General features: G+C 40.3%; 1 protein-coding gene across 2 annotated transcripts in view; it reads right to left on the bottom strand.

The window, feature by feature from the left end:
* HPS3 (HPS3 biogenesis of lysosomal organelles complex 2 subunit 1) overlaps positions 1-15,215 on the bottom strand; it is a 39,305-nt gene extending 24,090 nt beyond the window's left edge. The window contains exons 1-5 of one of the 2 annotated variants that reach the window (XM_021685986.2): positions 14,829-15,215; positions 7,258-7,749; positions 6,305-6,476; positions 6,118-6,203; positions 3,789-3,981 (exon numbers count right to left, since the gene is read on the bottom strand). In XM_021685986.2, coding sequence (XP_021541661.1) covers positions 3,789-3,981; positions 6,118-6,203; positions 6,305-6,476; positions 7,258-7,749; positions 14,829-15,045 — 1,160 coding nt within the window. In that variant the 5' untranslated portion in view covers positions 15,046-15,215. The remainder of the gene's footprint in view (positions 1-3,788; positions 3,982-6,117; positions 6,204-6,304; positions 6,477-7,257; positions 7,750-14,828) is intronic. The other variant, XM_044915224.1, reaches the window with a different exon arrangement.

The raw sequence follows: 15,215 nt of genomic DNA on the forward strand, positions 1-15,215 counted from the left end.
CCACTTAGAAATCTAGAGAATAGAGTTAGCACCAGGAAGTAAAATGAATAGAAGCGACTTTGAGATAGTGAGAAGCAAAAAAGCACCTGTGGTGGGGTCAGAAGGACAGGTGAGAGTAGCTGTGACCATAAAGATAAATGACTGTTAGGTTTCAGAGATAAAAAGGTTGGTCCTCTGAATCCCTTCCACCTATAGTAATCCAGCTGTTGGCTATTGCTGGAATACTAAGCAGTAGTATAAGAAAAGAATAAAATGAACTGAAATGTGTTGGCATGGGAAGATGTCCAGGATATGCTGCTAAGTGAAGCAGCAAGTTGCTGAACAGTGGACATCATATGATCCACTTCTGTGAAAAACAAATCATAGTAGTAAATGTACTGTTTTTTAAAAAAGTTGGATGAATATACACCAATTGGGTTTTTTTTTAAGATTTTATTTATTCATTTTAGAGAGAGAGAGCATAAGCAGGGGGAGCGGCAGAGAGAGAGAGAGAAGCAGACTCTCCGATGAGCAGGGAGCCCGAGGTGGGGCTGGGATCCCAGAATCCTGGGATCATGACCTGAGCCTAAGGCAGACCCTTAACCGAATGAGTCACCCAGGTGCCCCGAATATACACCAATTGTTGACATGGTTGACTCTGAGGAGTAGGATTATGGGGGGGCCTTCCCATTTACGTATTTCTATAAGGATGACATTTTACATGATTTTATATTGTTCTTAGATTCTTTAAAAATTTTTTTCTATTGCTTTTTTTAAAAAAACATACCAGGCTTCAAGAAACTTTTCAAGACAAACTTATGGGCCCCACCTATTTCTAAAACATGTATTTACTGGGTAATATGTAAAAAGTTCAACAAATATAGGATTTTAAAAATAGGGGTGGGGATCCTTATTAAGAATCTGAATTTACATATAACAACTGCTATTCTAACGTCTAGTGCTTCCACAGTCAAGTTAGTGATGTCAGAATGTATTTTGGTGCTGATACTAAGAAAAACTTCAGTAATTTCTTATCTGGAGACAGGCAAAACCCACACATTTTAAGTCCCTTCAAGTTCCCATAACTGTGTTTTCAGGACTCTACATTCCAAACTAATTCATGACATATTTAAGAGAGACACTAAATTCTCAGTGTCCTTTATGCAACCAGATAAAGATTAATAGTCTTTTGCATCAATATTTTGGGACAGAAATTAATATTTTAGGGGCGCCTGGGTGGCTCAGTCATTAAGCGTCTGCCTTAGGTTCAGGTCATGATCCCAGGGTCCTGGGATCGAGCCCTGCATCGGGCTGCCTGATCCGCGGGAAGCCTGCTTCTCCCTCTCCCTCTGCCTGACACTCCCCCTGCTTGTGTTCCCTCTCTCGCTGTGTGTCTCTCTGTCAAATAAATAAATAAAATCTTTAAAAAAAAAGAAATCAATATTTTATTCTTTCTCCCTTTAGTTTTTCCTTTGTTTCTTTTTCTTTTTCTTTTTTTTTTTTTTTAGACTTTATTTATTTATTTGACAGAGAGAGATAGTAAGAGCAGGAACACAAGCAGGGGGAGTGGGAGAGGGAGGAGCAGGCTTCCCACTGAGCTGGGAGCCCGGATGCGGGAAGGGACTCGATGCCAGGACCCTGGGATCATGACCTGAACCGAAGGCAGACGCTTAACGACTGAGCCACCCAGGTGCCCCTTTTCCTTGGTTTCTAAGATGCTGTAGTTCCCTAGGTTCTTTCAATTCTTGAAAATCCTTCTGTTCTTTCTCTCCCTTCCTAAACATGACCTTCACCAGAGTTTAGTTTTCCAACTACTTTTCTCTGCTGCACACTCTGGGGGCCATGCTCCCTACTTCGACAGCTCTTTTTTGATAAAAAAAACATCTACATTTTCCTTTCTTTTCTAATCTTCAGTTCTGTGTCCAAAAGCCTACTTAACATTTCCCCTTGATACTCTCTAAGCGCCTCAAACTCAAGTGCCTAAACCAAACTTCCTTTTTGCCCCACACTTCACCCGCCTCCACTCTTTCATAAGAGCAGCCTCAACACTCTGGTGAGGTTTTTCATGCCTCCTGCATTCCCACCATCCCAACAGACACCAAGGCTTGTCATTCTCTTGCCAAAGCCTCTCCCATGCATTCTTCCTTGTCCTCTCACTGCTACAGCCCCTGATTATCCTTCCCCGAACCATTTCAGTAGCTTATTTAACCTGTGTTCAATCCATCCTGTATAACAGCCACCACTAATTTTCTTAAAGCAGTGCTCTTATCACATCACTTTATTGATCAAAAGCTTAAAGAAGTCCTTAATTTTCAAAGCCCTGAGCTCTCTCTTGAGCATTATTTGCACCATTGCATTTCAGCTTCTTCCTAGTTAAAGAACATCACTGTGCGCAACACGTTGGAAATTGAGACTAGCTACTTCCACAACGTTCACTTAGGAAACACACAATGGCATTTCTCCTTACACCAGACAGTGAGGGGAGAGGGCAGCAACCACACTATGAGTGAGTAGCAGAACCTTCAGTGAGTTCTGTGCTGTCTGAATATACTCCAGCACCTGCTGTAGCTTCTGATACTACCACTCAGTTGAAAAAAATTAAAAATCACTGTCCTATGCAATTAATTATTGGATGCTCCTACAAAACTAGACATAGCCTTTGTTTATAGTCTTCCCCATATCTATAATGCCCTTCTCTTCTAATCTACATCTGTAGATTCTAACTAGCTTTTCTCACTTCAAGCACAAAAAACTTTCCTGTATGACTCAGCCAGAAGTAATTTCCCTCCTTGCAGTGCCTACACCACTTTCACAAAATCTAAAGATATTTTTCACAAATCCCCCGGTGTTTGTGCCCCACGTATGTGCCTCTGGCCTTCTTTCACGCTGTTGCTTTAGAAAGCAGGTGGTGTACCTTATTCATGGTTGCTTGGTCAGAGGGCCCAGTGCAGTGGCTTGCACATAATCTAAGCTCAAAACAACAGGAAATAGAACCAGAAGCATCAGTTACAGCTGAGATAAAAGGAAATGAGATTAAAAGCCTGCTCAGGAACCCAGGTTACATGCCAGCATATTAGGGTAAGGCAATTCAAAAGGCATCTGCCACCAACCAGGCACATGACCTTGCCAGTGCCAACCTCTGGATTATTTCCCCATTTGTACTAATCAGAGGGTAGTCTTTCTGGCTCCTTCACAGTTCTAAACCATTATGAAATAACTCAACTCATATAGAAAGGATAGGACAGCACAGAAAAAAATTAGGAAATCTAAAAAGAAATCCAGAGATGTCCTGACTGGCCCCACTGACTTTTCATTAAAATTCCCTATGAAAATTTTTCCTCACAAAGACCCCTATCCAATCTAAGAAAATAAAACAAAGGCAAAACCAGAATCTAAATCTTTGACATTGAAAAGGTAGGTATGGGCCATCAAAAGACAAATTTACACCATTAATTTACAATACTATATACTGGTTCACACAATTCTCACTGATTTTTTTTTTAAGATTTTATTTATTTATTTATTTATTTATTTATTTATTTATTTATTTATTTATCAGAGAGAGAGAGAGCACACAAGCAGGGGGAGCGGCAGGCAGAGGGAGAAGCAGGCTCCCTGCTGAGCAGGGAGCCCAATGCTGGACTGGATCCCAGGACCCTGGGATCATGACCTGAGCCGAAGGCAGACACTTAACCGACTGAGCCACCCAGGTGCCCCCACACAATTCTCATTTAAAGATTTAAGAAGCACCCCAAGGATTTGCAGAAGAATAAGTGACTCAAAGTCCAGCAAGTAACACTGTAACATACCTTGCGATGACATGTAAAAATTGTGGTGTGAGCACCGCCTGCTGAGACTTCTCAGGATACTGGTAAACTGACATTAATTCAACAGATTTGACAACCATGTACAGATAGCCCACATGAGGTAATGAGAAAAAACAGAAGAGACTCAGCAACTCTTTTTCCTGAGACAATTTTTTTCTACCAGAAGTAAGGGAACCTGCATGAAAAAAAAGGGGGGGAAACCCATGAAACCAGTAAAGGAAACTGATATCTTAACTTTTCTAAGCAAAAAAGTCTCTCAGTGTGGATAACCAAAGTGTTGTTTAGAAAAAGCTGTTCTTTATTTTTTTTAAGATTTTTTATTTATTTATTTGACATAGAGAGCACAAGCAGGCAGAGCAGGCAGAGGGAGAAACAGGCTCCCCACTGAGAAGGGAGCCCGATGCGGGGCTCGATCCCAGGACCCCGGGATCATGACCTGAGCCAAAGGTAGACGCTTAACGACTGAGCCACCCAGGCGCCCCATGGAAAAGCTGTTATTTATAGAGGAATGCCAGCAAGATATGAAAAGGGAGTGATATAATTAAAATATCACCATTTTGCAACCCCTAATAAATTAACAGATCTACGTAATAATCATCACAGAGTCAACCAGATTCCATGTACCTTCCAACAGAAGTCAGCATTACTTGTGCTACCAAATCATCATCTTCATAATCATCACCAGCACCATCATCTAATCAAGACTTAGTCTAGACCAGTATTGTCGATAGAGATATAACATGAGCCACATATGTAATTTAAAGTTTTCTAGTAATAACATTTTAAAAGTAAACAGAAACAGGCAAAATTTTCATAGTATATTATATTGACCCAATATATCCCTATTGCTATTTCAACAAGCAGTCAACAAAAAAATTGAGATATCATATATATATATATATATATGTATTTCAGTAGTAACTCTTCAAGATATGGTGTGACTTTTACATTTAACAGTGTATTTCCATTTAGATTAGTCACATTTCAAGTGCTGAGCAGTAGCAAGTGGCTAATGGCTACCACAGTGAACAGTACAGCTTTAGATCAAACCACCAAATCACAGGGAAATACAGGGGATACAGGAACATGTTAAATGATACTGTGGGGACTCAATTAGCAAAATTCAGATTATGGGAAATTCTACAGTATTAGTCCAGCTTCTTGCTATTGCAAAGAAAAGAGAGAGAAAGGGAGATGCCATTAGATAGTTGTCCCCCTAACATGGCTCTGGGCCCTCTCTGGTCTCCAGCGTTGTCTCACGACCCTCTCTGCCTTGCTCTACCTCTCGGTCTTGCTTCTCTCAGTTCCTCAAATATAAGATTCTCCCTCTACCACAATGCCTTTGCTGCTTCCTCTGCACCAACCATATTTCCAAATCAATCCTGATACGCTCTTCAGATCCTCTTTCCTAGGAAGCCTTTCTTCACCCCTAAATGAGGTTAATATCTTTGTTATAGGCTCTCAAGGTAGGGTTCTTTTCCCACAGAGTGCTCATTTCGGTGTGTAATTGTATACTCCTTGATAATAATCAAGTGATTATTCGATTAATATCTGCTTCCCCCCTCAAGGCAATAAGCTCCATGAGGGCAAGTACTTTGCCTACTTTTGCTCATTATTGGTTCCCTAGTATTCAGCACAATACCCAACATAGTAGGTAGTCAATAAATTTTCACTAAGAAAGAAAAAAATAAGGGAGGTTTATTAAACACATTTAATCGGAATAATATTTATATTGTCTCTAGGCAACATCTAAAGATGGTAGGCACATCAGGACTAAGTACAAAACCCAATGGCAAATTCTCAGTCTTGGCTGTCTTTTAGGTTCCAGGGGAGCTTTTAAAAAACTACTGATGCCCGGCACCATAGTATGTAGAGCCTGGGCATCAGTATTTTTAAAGCATCCAAGTAAGCCCAATGTGCAACAAGGTTGAAAACCACTGCTCTGAATGAATTTCCCATTCAGTCAACATTTTCCCACCTTGCTCGCAAGGCCATCATATGAAGCTTTGCCACATACCCAGCTAAAAAAACCCAGCTAGGACAAGTCTCTAATTTCCCTTTTCAGGCCAAGTAATTATTTCAAAAGGGGAAATGTGTTTTGTCTGTCACATCCTCTCCATGGCTTCTCCTAGCAGACACAACTTCTCTTGCGAGTGCTCACAGGAGCACTATTTAGCATTATTTGCTAAGGAAATTGTCCAGGGTCACAGGGAGACTCAGTAGAAGAACCTAAAGTATTACCCACATCGGTCTCCCCTCCCAGCCCAGAGCCTTTTCACCTCTGCACTGTAGCAATACCATACTTTCTTACCTGTTTGGTAAATAGGTAGCAGCTGAAGTGAATGTAACTTGACGTCATCAGAAAAGACACAGAGCGAAATATCAGGAGCAAAACGTCTGCGAGTTTAAAAAGAGAAAGAGGAAGAGATCTAATTTCCATGTACTTCTAAGCGGGCAAATATATATTAAATGCTGGTGAATGAAAAGCTTTGTAATACTTATAGAGCAGGTGCTGAACGTGGTAATATTTTGTTTTTTCATCAGCTAATCCCGTTGACTCCAGTGTAACGGATACTCCAGATTGGCTACTTTTTTCACCGAGAAGTTCCATGGGCTTTTGACAGATAACAAAGTCATCTGACTCAAGCTGCAAAGTTTCATGACTGACATCTTAAAAAATAAAATTTGAGAAAAGAGTTTAATAACTCCAAGTACTACTTGAATGAAAATTAAATTTCACAACATCCCAGACCAATTAAATAGACATATAGTAATTTTATTTATTCATACACACAGGCATCTTACATATTTGCAAGGCACTATGTTTTTTTTTTAAAGATTTTATTTATTTATTTGAGAGAGAGAGAATGAGAGAGAGCACATGAGAGGGGGGAGGGTCAGAGGGAGAAGCAGACTCCCCGCCGAGCAGGGAGCCCGATGCGGGACTCGATCCCGGGACTCCAGGATCACGACCTGAGCCGAAGGCAGTCGCTTAACCAACTGAGCCACCCAGGCGCCCCGGCACTATGGTTTTGAAAAGCCTTAGCACTTCCTCATTTATTCCTCACAACTGATAAAGTATAACAGGATATTATCCCAATTTTACACATGAGGAAATTGAAACTCAGAGATGGTATTCCTAACCCAAGGCCATTTAGCTTATGAGAACTGGGGCCAGAAACTCCTCCTAGCTCTCCCATTATTTCTATTGACAAGTATATGCTGAAACACACTGACATGCTACAGAATAAGATATGGGCAGCCAGATCATAAACCCAAATCCCATGTATCAGGTATAACTGAATCTATAAACAATGTGGCTTGGTGATTGTTTATATATATATATACATATACATATATGTATATATATATTAGCACCCTTCAGAGATTGCCAGAAGTAAGGGTTTTCTCTACACCTAAGATAAGAAAGCAAGCTAAATTCATTATTTACCTTCTGTCTGTTTCATTGGATTGTCGGTCTTATGTGGCTGGTGGTTGACACTCTCTCCATTTTTAGGGTCTGACTCCAGTTTTAGGATTAAGACTTCTAAGTCTGACATGAGAGCAACAAAACCAACGCAAAAAGAAATTTCAACAGGAATGATATTATCTATGTGTATAATTAAAGAACGTTCGAAGTCCAATATTGAGAATTCTTCATTAATGATCTGATACTTCAAACTAAACAAGACTAACTTATTGGTGCAACCAACAAGAAGGTCTCCTTTTACTGGGCAACAGGAGATGCACAAGGGGGCCTCAGAAAGCGGCATTTCAATAATAGACATCTGGTCTTTGTAGGTGTCACTGAAGGGTGCCTCCACATTATGTCCAACCATTCGGATACACACGCGACAGTTTTCAGTCCTTTTACTTCTCCAGTTCACATATGCACGTAAAAACGTAGCTTTGTTTTTCTCTTCAATTGCTGCCAAATAGTCTCCTGAGATGGAAATAAGATTATACTTAGAATTTGTAATTAGGAACAACCACTTACTTTGTGCCATGAAAAGGAACTATTAGTGAACCCTAATGTGAATGGTTGAATTAAAGATTGACGAGAACAAAACCCTAATTAATAGGATCTTAGGTGTATTTTTAACTGACATTATGCATTTAGGTTCCGAAATAAATCTCTCGCCATTATGTCTTAAGATAATCCATTAATTATTCATGCAGTTTACACAGAAATTGTACATTTTATTCCTTATATTAGCTGAGTGTTTCATGTAGCTCTGAAATCCCCCTTCCCACAAGTCACACCTTCATGTCAACTCTGAGAAGTAGGATAAAGCTATACATATTAAACAAAACTTAAATCCAAGTTAATTTTCCCTTACTTGTTGATTTTATTATATTGTTTAAATTATAAAGTAATTTTATAGTTACTCATGGTTGTGAGAAATCAAAGCAGTAAAGAGATGGCACATAGAGGGCATAATCTCTTCCCTGCAGTCCGAGCCAGTGGTAACACACATAGCTTGGTACGTGTCCTTCTATACTTTTCTCTCATATAAACATAGACCGTAGACTAGTGTTTTGTCTTTTTTTTTTTCACCAAAATGGAATCTCACTGAATATATTTAACAATCTACAACTTCTAAAAATTACCAATAAATCTTAACTCGCCACGTCAATACATGGGTATCTAACGTCGTTTTACTGAAAATTATCTGTATATCCTATGTATACATGTGCCATAATTCATTCAACAGTTCCCCTATTGATATATATTCAAGCTTTTCTGCCACTATACTTCATACTGTAACAAATAGGCCTATACCTATATATTTATTTCCTATGGGTTTGTTTCAATCGCATAGATTCCCAAAAGTAAGAATGTTGGGCCAAAGGGCAGGTACGTTTTAAATCTTAAGATATTGCCAGATTCTATCACAATTACATAATAGGAACTCGTGTTGCCAGCAGCACTGTTTGAACATGCCCGTTTCCCTATATCCTCACTAGCACTGACTCAGCGTGATGGGGAAACCAGGACTCTTATGGTTATTATAATGTATATTTTCCAGACCATTTCTAAAGCTGGCCATCTTCTGCTATTTTTATCAGTCACGTATGATTTCTCTTCTGCAAGTTACCTACTTTATTAGGATGTTTGATTTGTTTTTCTTACTAAGAAATAGCCGCTCTCTGGGTAAAAGTGATATTGATCTTTGGTTGGTCATGAATAACAAATTGTTTTTGGTAGTCTATTCTTTGACGTTTGATTTCACTTATGGCATCTTTCACCACAGTGAAAGTCGTCAGATATGTATGTAGTCAGATATATATCGTTTCCTCCTTGGCCTAATTTCCTTCTTTCCTAATTTGCTTAGACAGTCCCCTATGCCCTCCAAATTACATAACTATACTCTTACATATTCTATTTTAGTGGCTTTTTTTATTTAAATTTTTAATCTTTAGAACTTTGAGGGGAAGATAAGTCAAGGTTTTTCCAAATGTAGAACCGACTATTTACGAACATTATTTGGTAAATAAGCCCTTTTCCAATGAACTGAAACTGAAACGCTGCTATTAGCATAATGACTTCCCATATACACAAGCAGCAAGCAAGCAGCCCCTTTCAGCAAACACTCGCTGGGCTGGCCGGGTTCCCTCCGTGTCCGAAATGAGCCAGCCTTCCAGAAAGGCAAGCCTTCTCTTGATGCTGGTCCCTTTGATACCACAGAAACGGAGTTTGCACCTGTTCATTCCCTGGATATCTTCACAGAATGCCTAACCGTACCCTCCAGGCTCCATAAATGTGCTCACTCTGTTCCAGAGAAGCAGTTTGGATGGAGTTGCGTCAAAAGATGCCTTGTAGCCTCCATCTTCCTAGAATTTCCTCAGTAAATTATTTTTTTCAAATTTTTATTATGGTAAAATATACATACCGTAAAACTTACCACTTTCATCATTTCTGAGTATACAGTTCAATGGTATGAAGTATATTCACATTGTTGTGCCCCAATCACCATCATCCCTCTCTAGAACTTTTTCATCTTCCTCAAAACCCTTAAACAATAACGCCTCATCTCCCCCACCCCCAGACTCTGGCAATGACCATTCTACTTTCTTTCTGTCTCTATGAATTCGCCCACTCTAGATACCTCATGTAAACTGAACCATACAATATTCGTCCTTTTGTGTCTGCTTTATTTCACTTAGCACAATGTCTTCAAGGTTCATTTGTGTTGTAATGTGTGCCAGAATTCCCTTCCTTTTTAAGACTGAATAATATTCGATTTTATGTAAGTACCACATTTTATTTATTCATCTGTTTAAGGACACTTAGGTTGTTTCCATGTCTTGGCTATTACAAATAATTTTGCAATGAACATGCAGGTACAGATATGCATATGCCACATTTTGTTTATCTTTTCTTCAGTTGATGGACATTTGGGGTGCTTCCACTTCCTGGCTCTCATTTAAAAATGCTATGAACATTGATGTACAAATATCTGCACAAGTCCCTGCTTTCAACTACTTTGTTTATATACTTCCAAGAGTGAAATTGCTGGATCATATGGTAATTAATTTTTTGAGGAACACCATACTGTTTTCCACAGCAGCTCTACCATTTTCCATTCCTGCAGTGTGCAGGAGTTCCAATCTCTCCACATTCTCACCAACATTTGCTATTTTCTTTCTTCTTTAAATAATAGCCATCCTAATAGGTATGAAATGGTATCTCATTATGGGTTTGGTTTGCATTTCCCTGGTCATTAATGATGTTAAGCATCTTTTCATGTGCTTGTTGGCCACGTGAAGAAATGCCTATTTGTCCATTTTTGAAGTGGCTTTTGTTGTTGTTAAGTTATAGGAGTTCTTTATATATTCTGGATTTTTTTTTTAAAGATTTTTTATTTATTTATTTGAGAGAGAGAGAATGAGAGACAGAGAGCATGAGAGGGAGGAGGGTCAGAGGGAGAAGCAGACTCCCTGCCGAGCAGGGAGCCCGATGCGGGACTCGATCCCGGGACTCCAGGATCATGACCTGAGCCGAAGGCAGTCGCTTAACCAACTGAGCCACCCAGGCGCCCCTATATATTCTGGATATTAATCCCTTATTGGATATATGCTTTGCAAGTATTTTCTCCCATTCTGTGAATTGCCTTTTCAATCTGTTGTTAGTGTCTTTTATAGATGCATGAAGGTTTTTAATTTTGATGACATCCAATTTACTTTACTGTTTTGTTGCCCATGCTTTGGTGCCATATTCAAATTAGTAAATGAATTTTAAAACTAAGAATATTTGTTTGGTTAAATAAAATTGTTTTATTCAGACATTTGTAAACATATACCTATTTCACCGATAAAGTCTATTTATCATTTATACGTAATCTGCAAACTGTAGATAGTGCCCATATTGTCTTGTATGTTTTCAGATTAGTTTTATAATGATGAACTAGAACTTGCTAAGTAAATGTGTTTACCTGACAAGCATTATGATCAGAGATTTAGAGTTCTCTCAATTAATCCTCACAACAAACCTTTAAGATATTATCTCATTCTCCATTTTACAGATCAGGAAACAGGCTCAGATAAGCTAGGTACCTTGCCTAAGGCAACACAGCCAACAAGCTAGAGCTGGGACTTAAACCTGGATCTGGTTAGCTCAAAAGTCGATGCTCATTCCCCAATTATGCTATTTCTCAAAATGTTAAAAAGGAGATGTAAGTCTGGAGGATTCTGTGGAGGTTAATAGCTCTTTATGAAAGAAAGAAACTAAACTTTTTTAAAAATTTAATTTATTTAAACAAACAAACAACAACAAAAAACAGTTCACCTATTTCTCCCACTGCCCCCACGCCACCACCAATTAGTTTTGGGTTTTTTTTCGGTTTTTGTTTTGATTTGTTTTGTTTTATTTTGTTTTGTTTTAGATTTTACATACAAAAAATCATATGGTATTTGTCTTCCTCTGACTGACTTATAAACTTTTTTAGGCATTATGTATATGGTCAGAGCTTTACTCTACTTACTTTACAACAGCTTCTGTCTTCATTAAGTAAATTAAAAAATCATTCTCATATTTATTCCTAAGCTGAGATTATTGATTTTTTAAAATAATAAACTTCCTTTTATATAAGAAGATCATAAACCTGGTTAATGCTAATACATGATTAAGGAAAAGGCTGCTCCTATGACAAAATTGACATCAGAAGGCTGAAATAATATACGATGCATCAAAATATGTTTTATGGCTCTGGAAAAGTGAAGAGATGGTAAGGTTTGGGGGGTATGTAATAGACAGACTCATTTAATACACCTGTGCTAAAGAACAGGCAATGAGAGCCATGTGGTCTTGTCCTCCCTGCCCCACCACTTTCAGACACCCCATAAACAAATGTCCTGCACCAGAGCTCCCCACACAGCACTCAACTCTGGCCACCAGGTCTTTCTCCATTGAGAGCAATAAATTCTCCTGTCTCCTTTTCTTCACTTCACACACAAAGCCTAAATTAAATTTCCATTACCGATGATGATGTTAAGGCCCTCTGTCCTTCAAAATTTCTACCTACTTTCTCCCTAACACCCCCAAATTTTATAAAGGGAGAATAGCATCCTGCTAATTAGAGATTAAAAAAGTGAAAATGTTGGGCACCTGGGTGGCTCAGTTGTTAAGCGTCTGCCTTCAGCTCAAGTCATGATCCCAGGGTCCTGGGATTGAATCCAGCATCCGGCTCCCTGCTCTGCAGGGAGTCAGCTTCTCCCTCTGCCCCTCCTCCCACTTGTTCTCTCAATCTCTCTCTCTCAAATAAATAAATAAAATCTTTAAAAAAAAGAAGAAGAAAAGAAAATGTTTTCTACTTGGGTAAGAGACCTGCAAAGCACTTATAATGAATAGAAATGGCTGATATAAGATTCATTTTGTTTCTGACAGGAGGAGATTTGCTACAGAGAAAGACAGGAGGCACTTAGAGCAGGAATCCCCATGTCTAAATTACTGTGAATGGGAGGAAAGAGACCAAAAGGAAAAAGCTGAGAAATGGAAGAGAAGTTATCTGGATATCAGCATAGCTAGGAGTCAACTATGTGTGGGTTAATAGAAGCTGTACCCAGGGATTGTACCCAGTCTTCAAGCTGAGGACTGAAAGTTTCCTTTGGGCTATCTGACCCAGGCTAATGCCATACCACATGACTCCTGAACTTTCTTTAGGAAAGTTGGATTATAAAACTGGGTTATAAAAAGTCTTTGTTTTTCAAGGCCTCATTAATAAGGTTACCATGCTACTCAATGCCTACAGCAGCCAGTATGGCACGAGGTCCAGTAGTTCTGAATCTTGGTTAAATATCAGACTCACCCCAATGCTGGGGCATAGCCCAGGAAACTGACAGTTTCTCTGAGGTTGTGGTCCAGGCATCAGCATATTTTCAAGCTCCCCCAGGTGATTCTGAAGCACAAGTAGTGACATCAAAGATCCCAAGAATCACCACTACTGACAGGGAAGAAAACTAGAGGTTTACATGATGCCTGCCACTTTCAATTCTAGAATAAATGTCCATTTGGAAGAATGGGGGCAGATCACGTAAATATATCTGTCTCTCTGTCTCTGCCTCACTCTCTCTCTCTCTCTCTCTCTCTCTCACACACACACACACACACACACGCACACACATCACACCTTGAGACTGGTGAGTTTGCCACTCAGTAGAGCTCTTGAAGGTAAGAACTTCCATGTTTAAAAGGGGGGCGGGTGGGATGGGGAAAACCACCAATATTGAAAAATGATTGAGAAGTATTTCTACTAAATTCCAAAATCAGAATCTTCTGCTGAAAGAGAACATATAGATCTAATGAGTGGTTTTCAAATATTATCTGTGAACCAATGCAAGCTTCTGTTGATGTCTTCACTAGTCAAAAAGAAAAAATAACAGCATAGTAAGTTGCTCATAAAGCAAAGATATCCAATGTTCAGGGCTAAGTGCTTTTTTCTCTTATGGTTATAGTAAATAGTAGGGCTTTTCATTTTTAAAAATATATATTTTTACTGGACAAAATGAATAGTCAGATACTAAGTATGATGATAGCCCCATCATGGAGCCACAAAACCCCAATGCCTGGAAATCACTGATCTAGTAATTTCAACTTAAAAAAAAAAAGAGAGAGAGAGAGAGAGCCTGGGATCCAAAAGTTTCTATAAACTCACACCCAACCAGTAGCAGAAAGAGATCCCCAATCCTCCAAGTTCGGGCTCTCTACTTCATTAGTAAGCCCCTGAGCCATGGGCTTTTCTACCATAAATACTGCAATTTATACCTTTATACCCCTCTTGAGAAGCAGGAATCAAACTTTAAGTGCATTATTAAGCAGTTAAAAGAAGCCTATGGAAAATCCTCCTGTAATCTTAAGTACCATCTATTTTTAAATGTTGGGTTTTTCTAAAATAGAGATACACCCACATAATAGTACCTCCTTGTACTGCTTCACATTTCTTGGAAAAAGGGTAGTGGATGCTGCTGTGCTGTTTTGGGTGGGAAGGAGGAGTTTATGACTTGAGTTCCACTTGCATAGATTTAAAAACCAGCATATAATGTGAGCTTTCAAAAACTGGCAAGTGGATAAATGTATAGATGTAAAAGGACTGGTCATGAGTTGGCATGATTGTTGAAGCTGGCAGTACCTGGGGTTCAGGATACTATTCTCCCTGCTTTTGCATGTGTTTGAGATTTTCTATACTTTTGAGTTTGGGTTTTTTGTGGTTGTATTTTTTGTTTTTAAGTGTCTGGGCTGAGTGGAACCCAGCCACCCAACCACAGGCCTTTCTGGTGAGCGAACGCGGTAAGCAAGAGCAGACAGCGTCCCCCGCCCCCTTGAAGCAAGCGCTCACCTGCGGTTGCCACGACAACCGCACAGCTCTGCTCTCCTTCAGTAATCAGCAGCCAGACCCCGCGAGACCATCCAGCAAATTCCGGAAAGTCTCTTCCCCACCCAGAGTGCCGCCGGGGACGCTCAGTCCTCTAGGAAGGAGGCCCCAAGCCGGGATCCAGGCTCCCCCTGGCCTCGCTGCTACTCACCCGCCTCGCTGTAGGCCAGGCACAGCACCCTGCCTAGCGTGGAGAAGGCGCACCTCGGCTGGCACAGCTCCTGTCCGGTCACGGCGAATGCCTCCACCTTGCAGCCTGCCGCCACGAAGAGCGCGTCGCGTCCTCCGCCGCAGAACCGCTCGGGCTCCAACTTGCAGGGCACCACCTGCTGCGACCCGAATGGGTGCAGGTTGTAGAGCTGCACCATCCTGACCACCGGCTCCGGGGCAGCCCGGCGGCGCCCGCTCAGGCCTGCACGCCCCGCGGGGCGCCCAGAGACCCCGCTCGGGTCGCAGAGGCTGGACCACTTCCGCCAGCAGTTGCACAGAGCCGAGTCACGTGAGCGTCACCAGGGCCGCCTGCGGCTCCCCTTCTTAA

Source organism: Neomonachus schauinslandi, chromosome 1, assembly GCF_002201575.2.
Source record: "Neomonachus schauinslandi chromosome 1, ASM220157v2, whole genome shotgun sequence".
NCBI classification, from domain to species: Eukaryota; Metazoa; Chordata; class Mammalia; order Carnivora; family Phocidae; genus Neomonachus; species Neomonachus schauinslandi.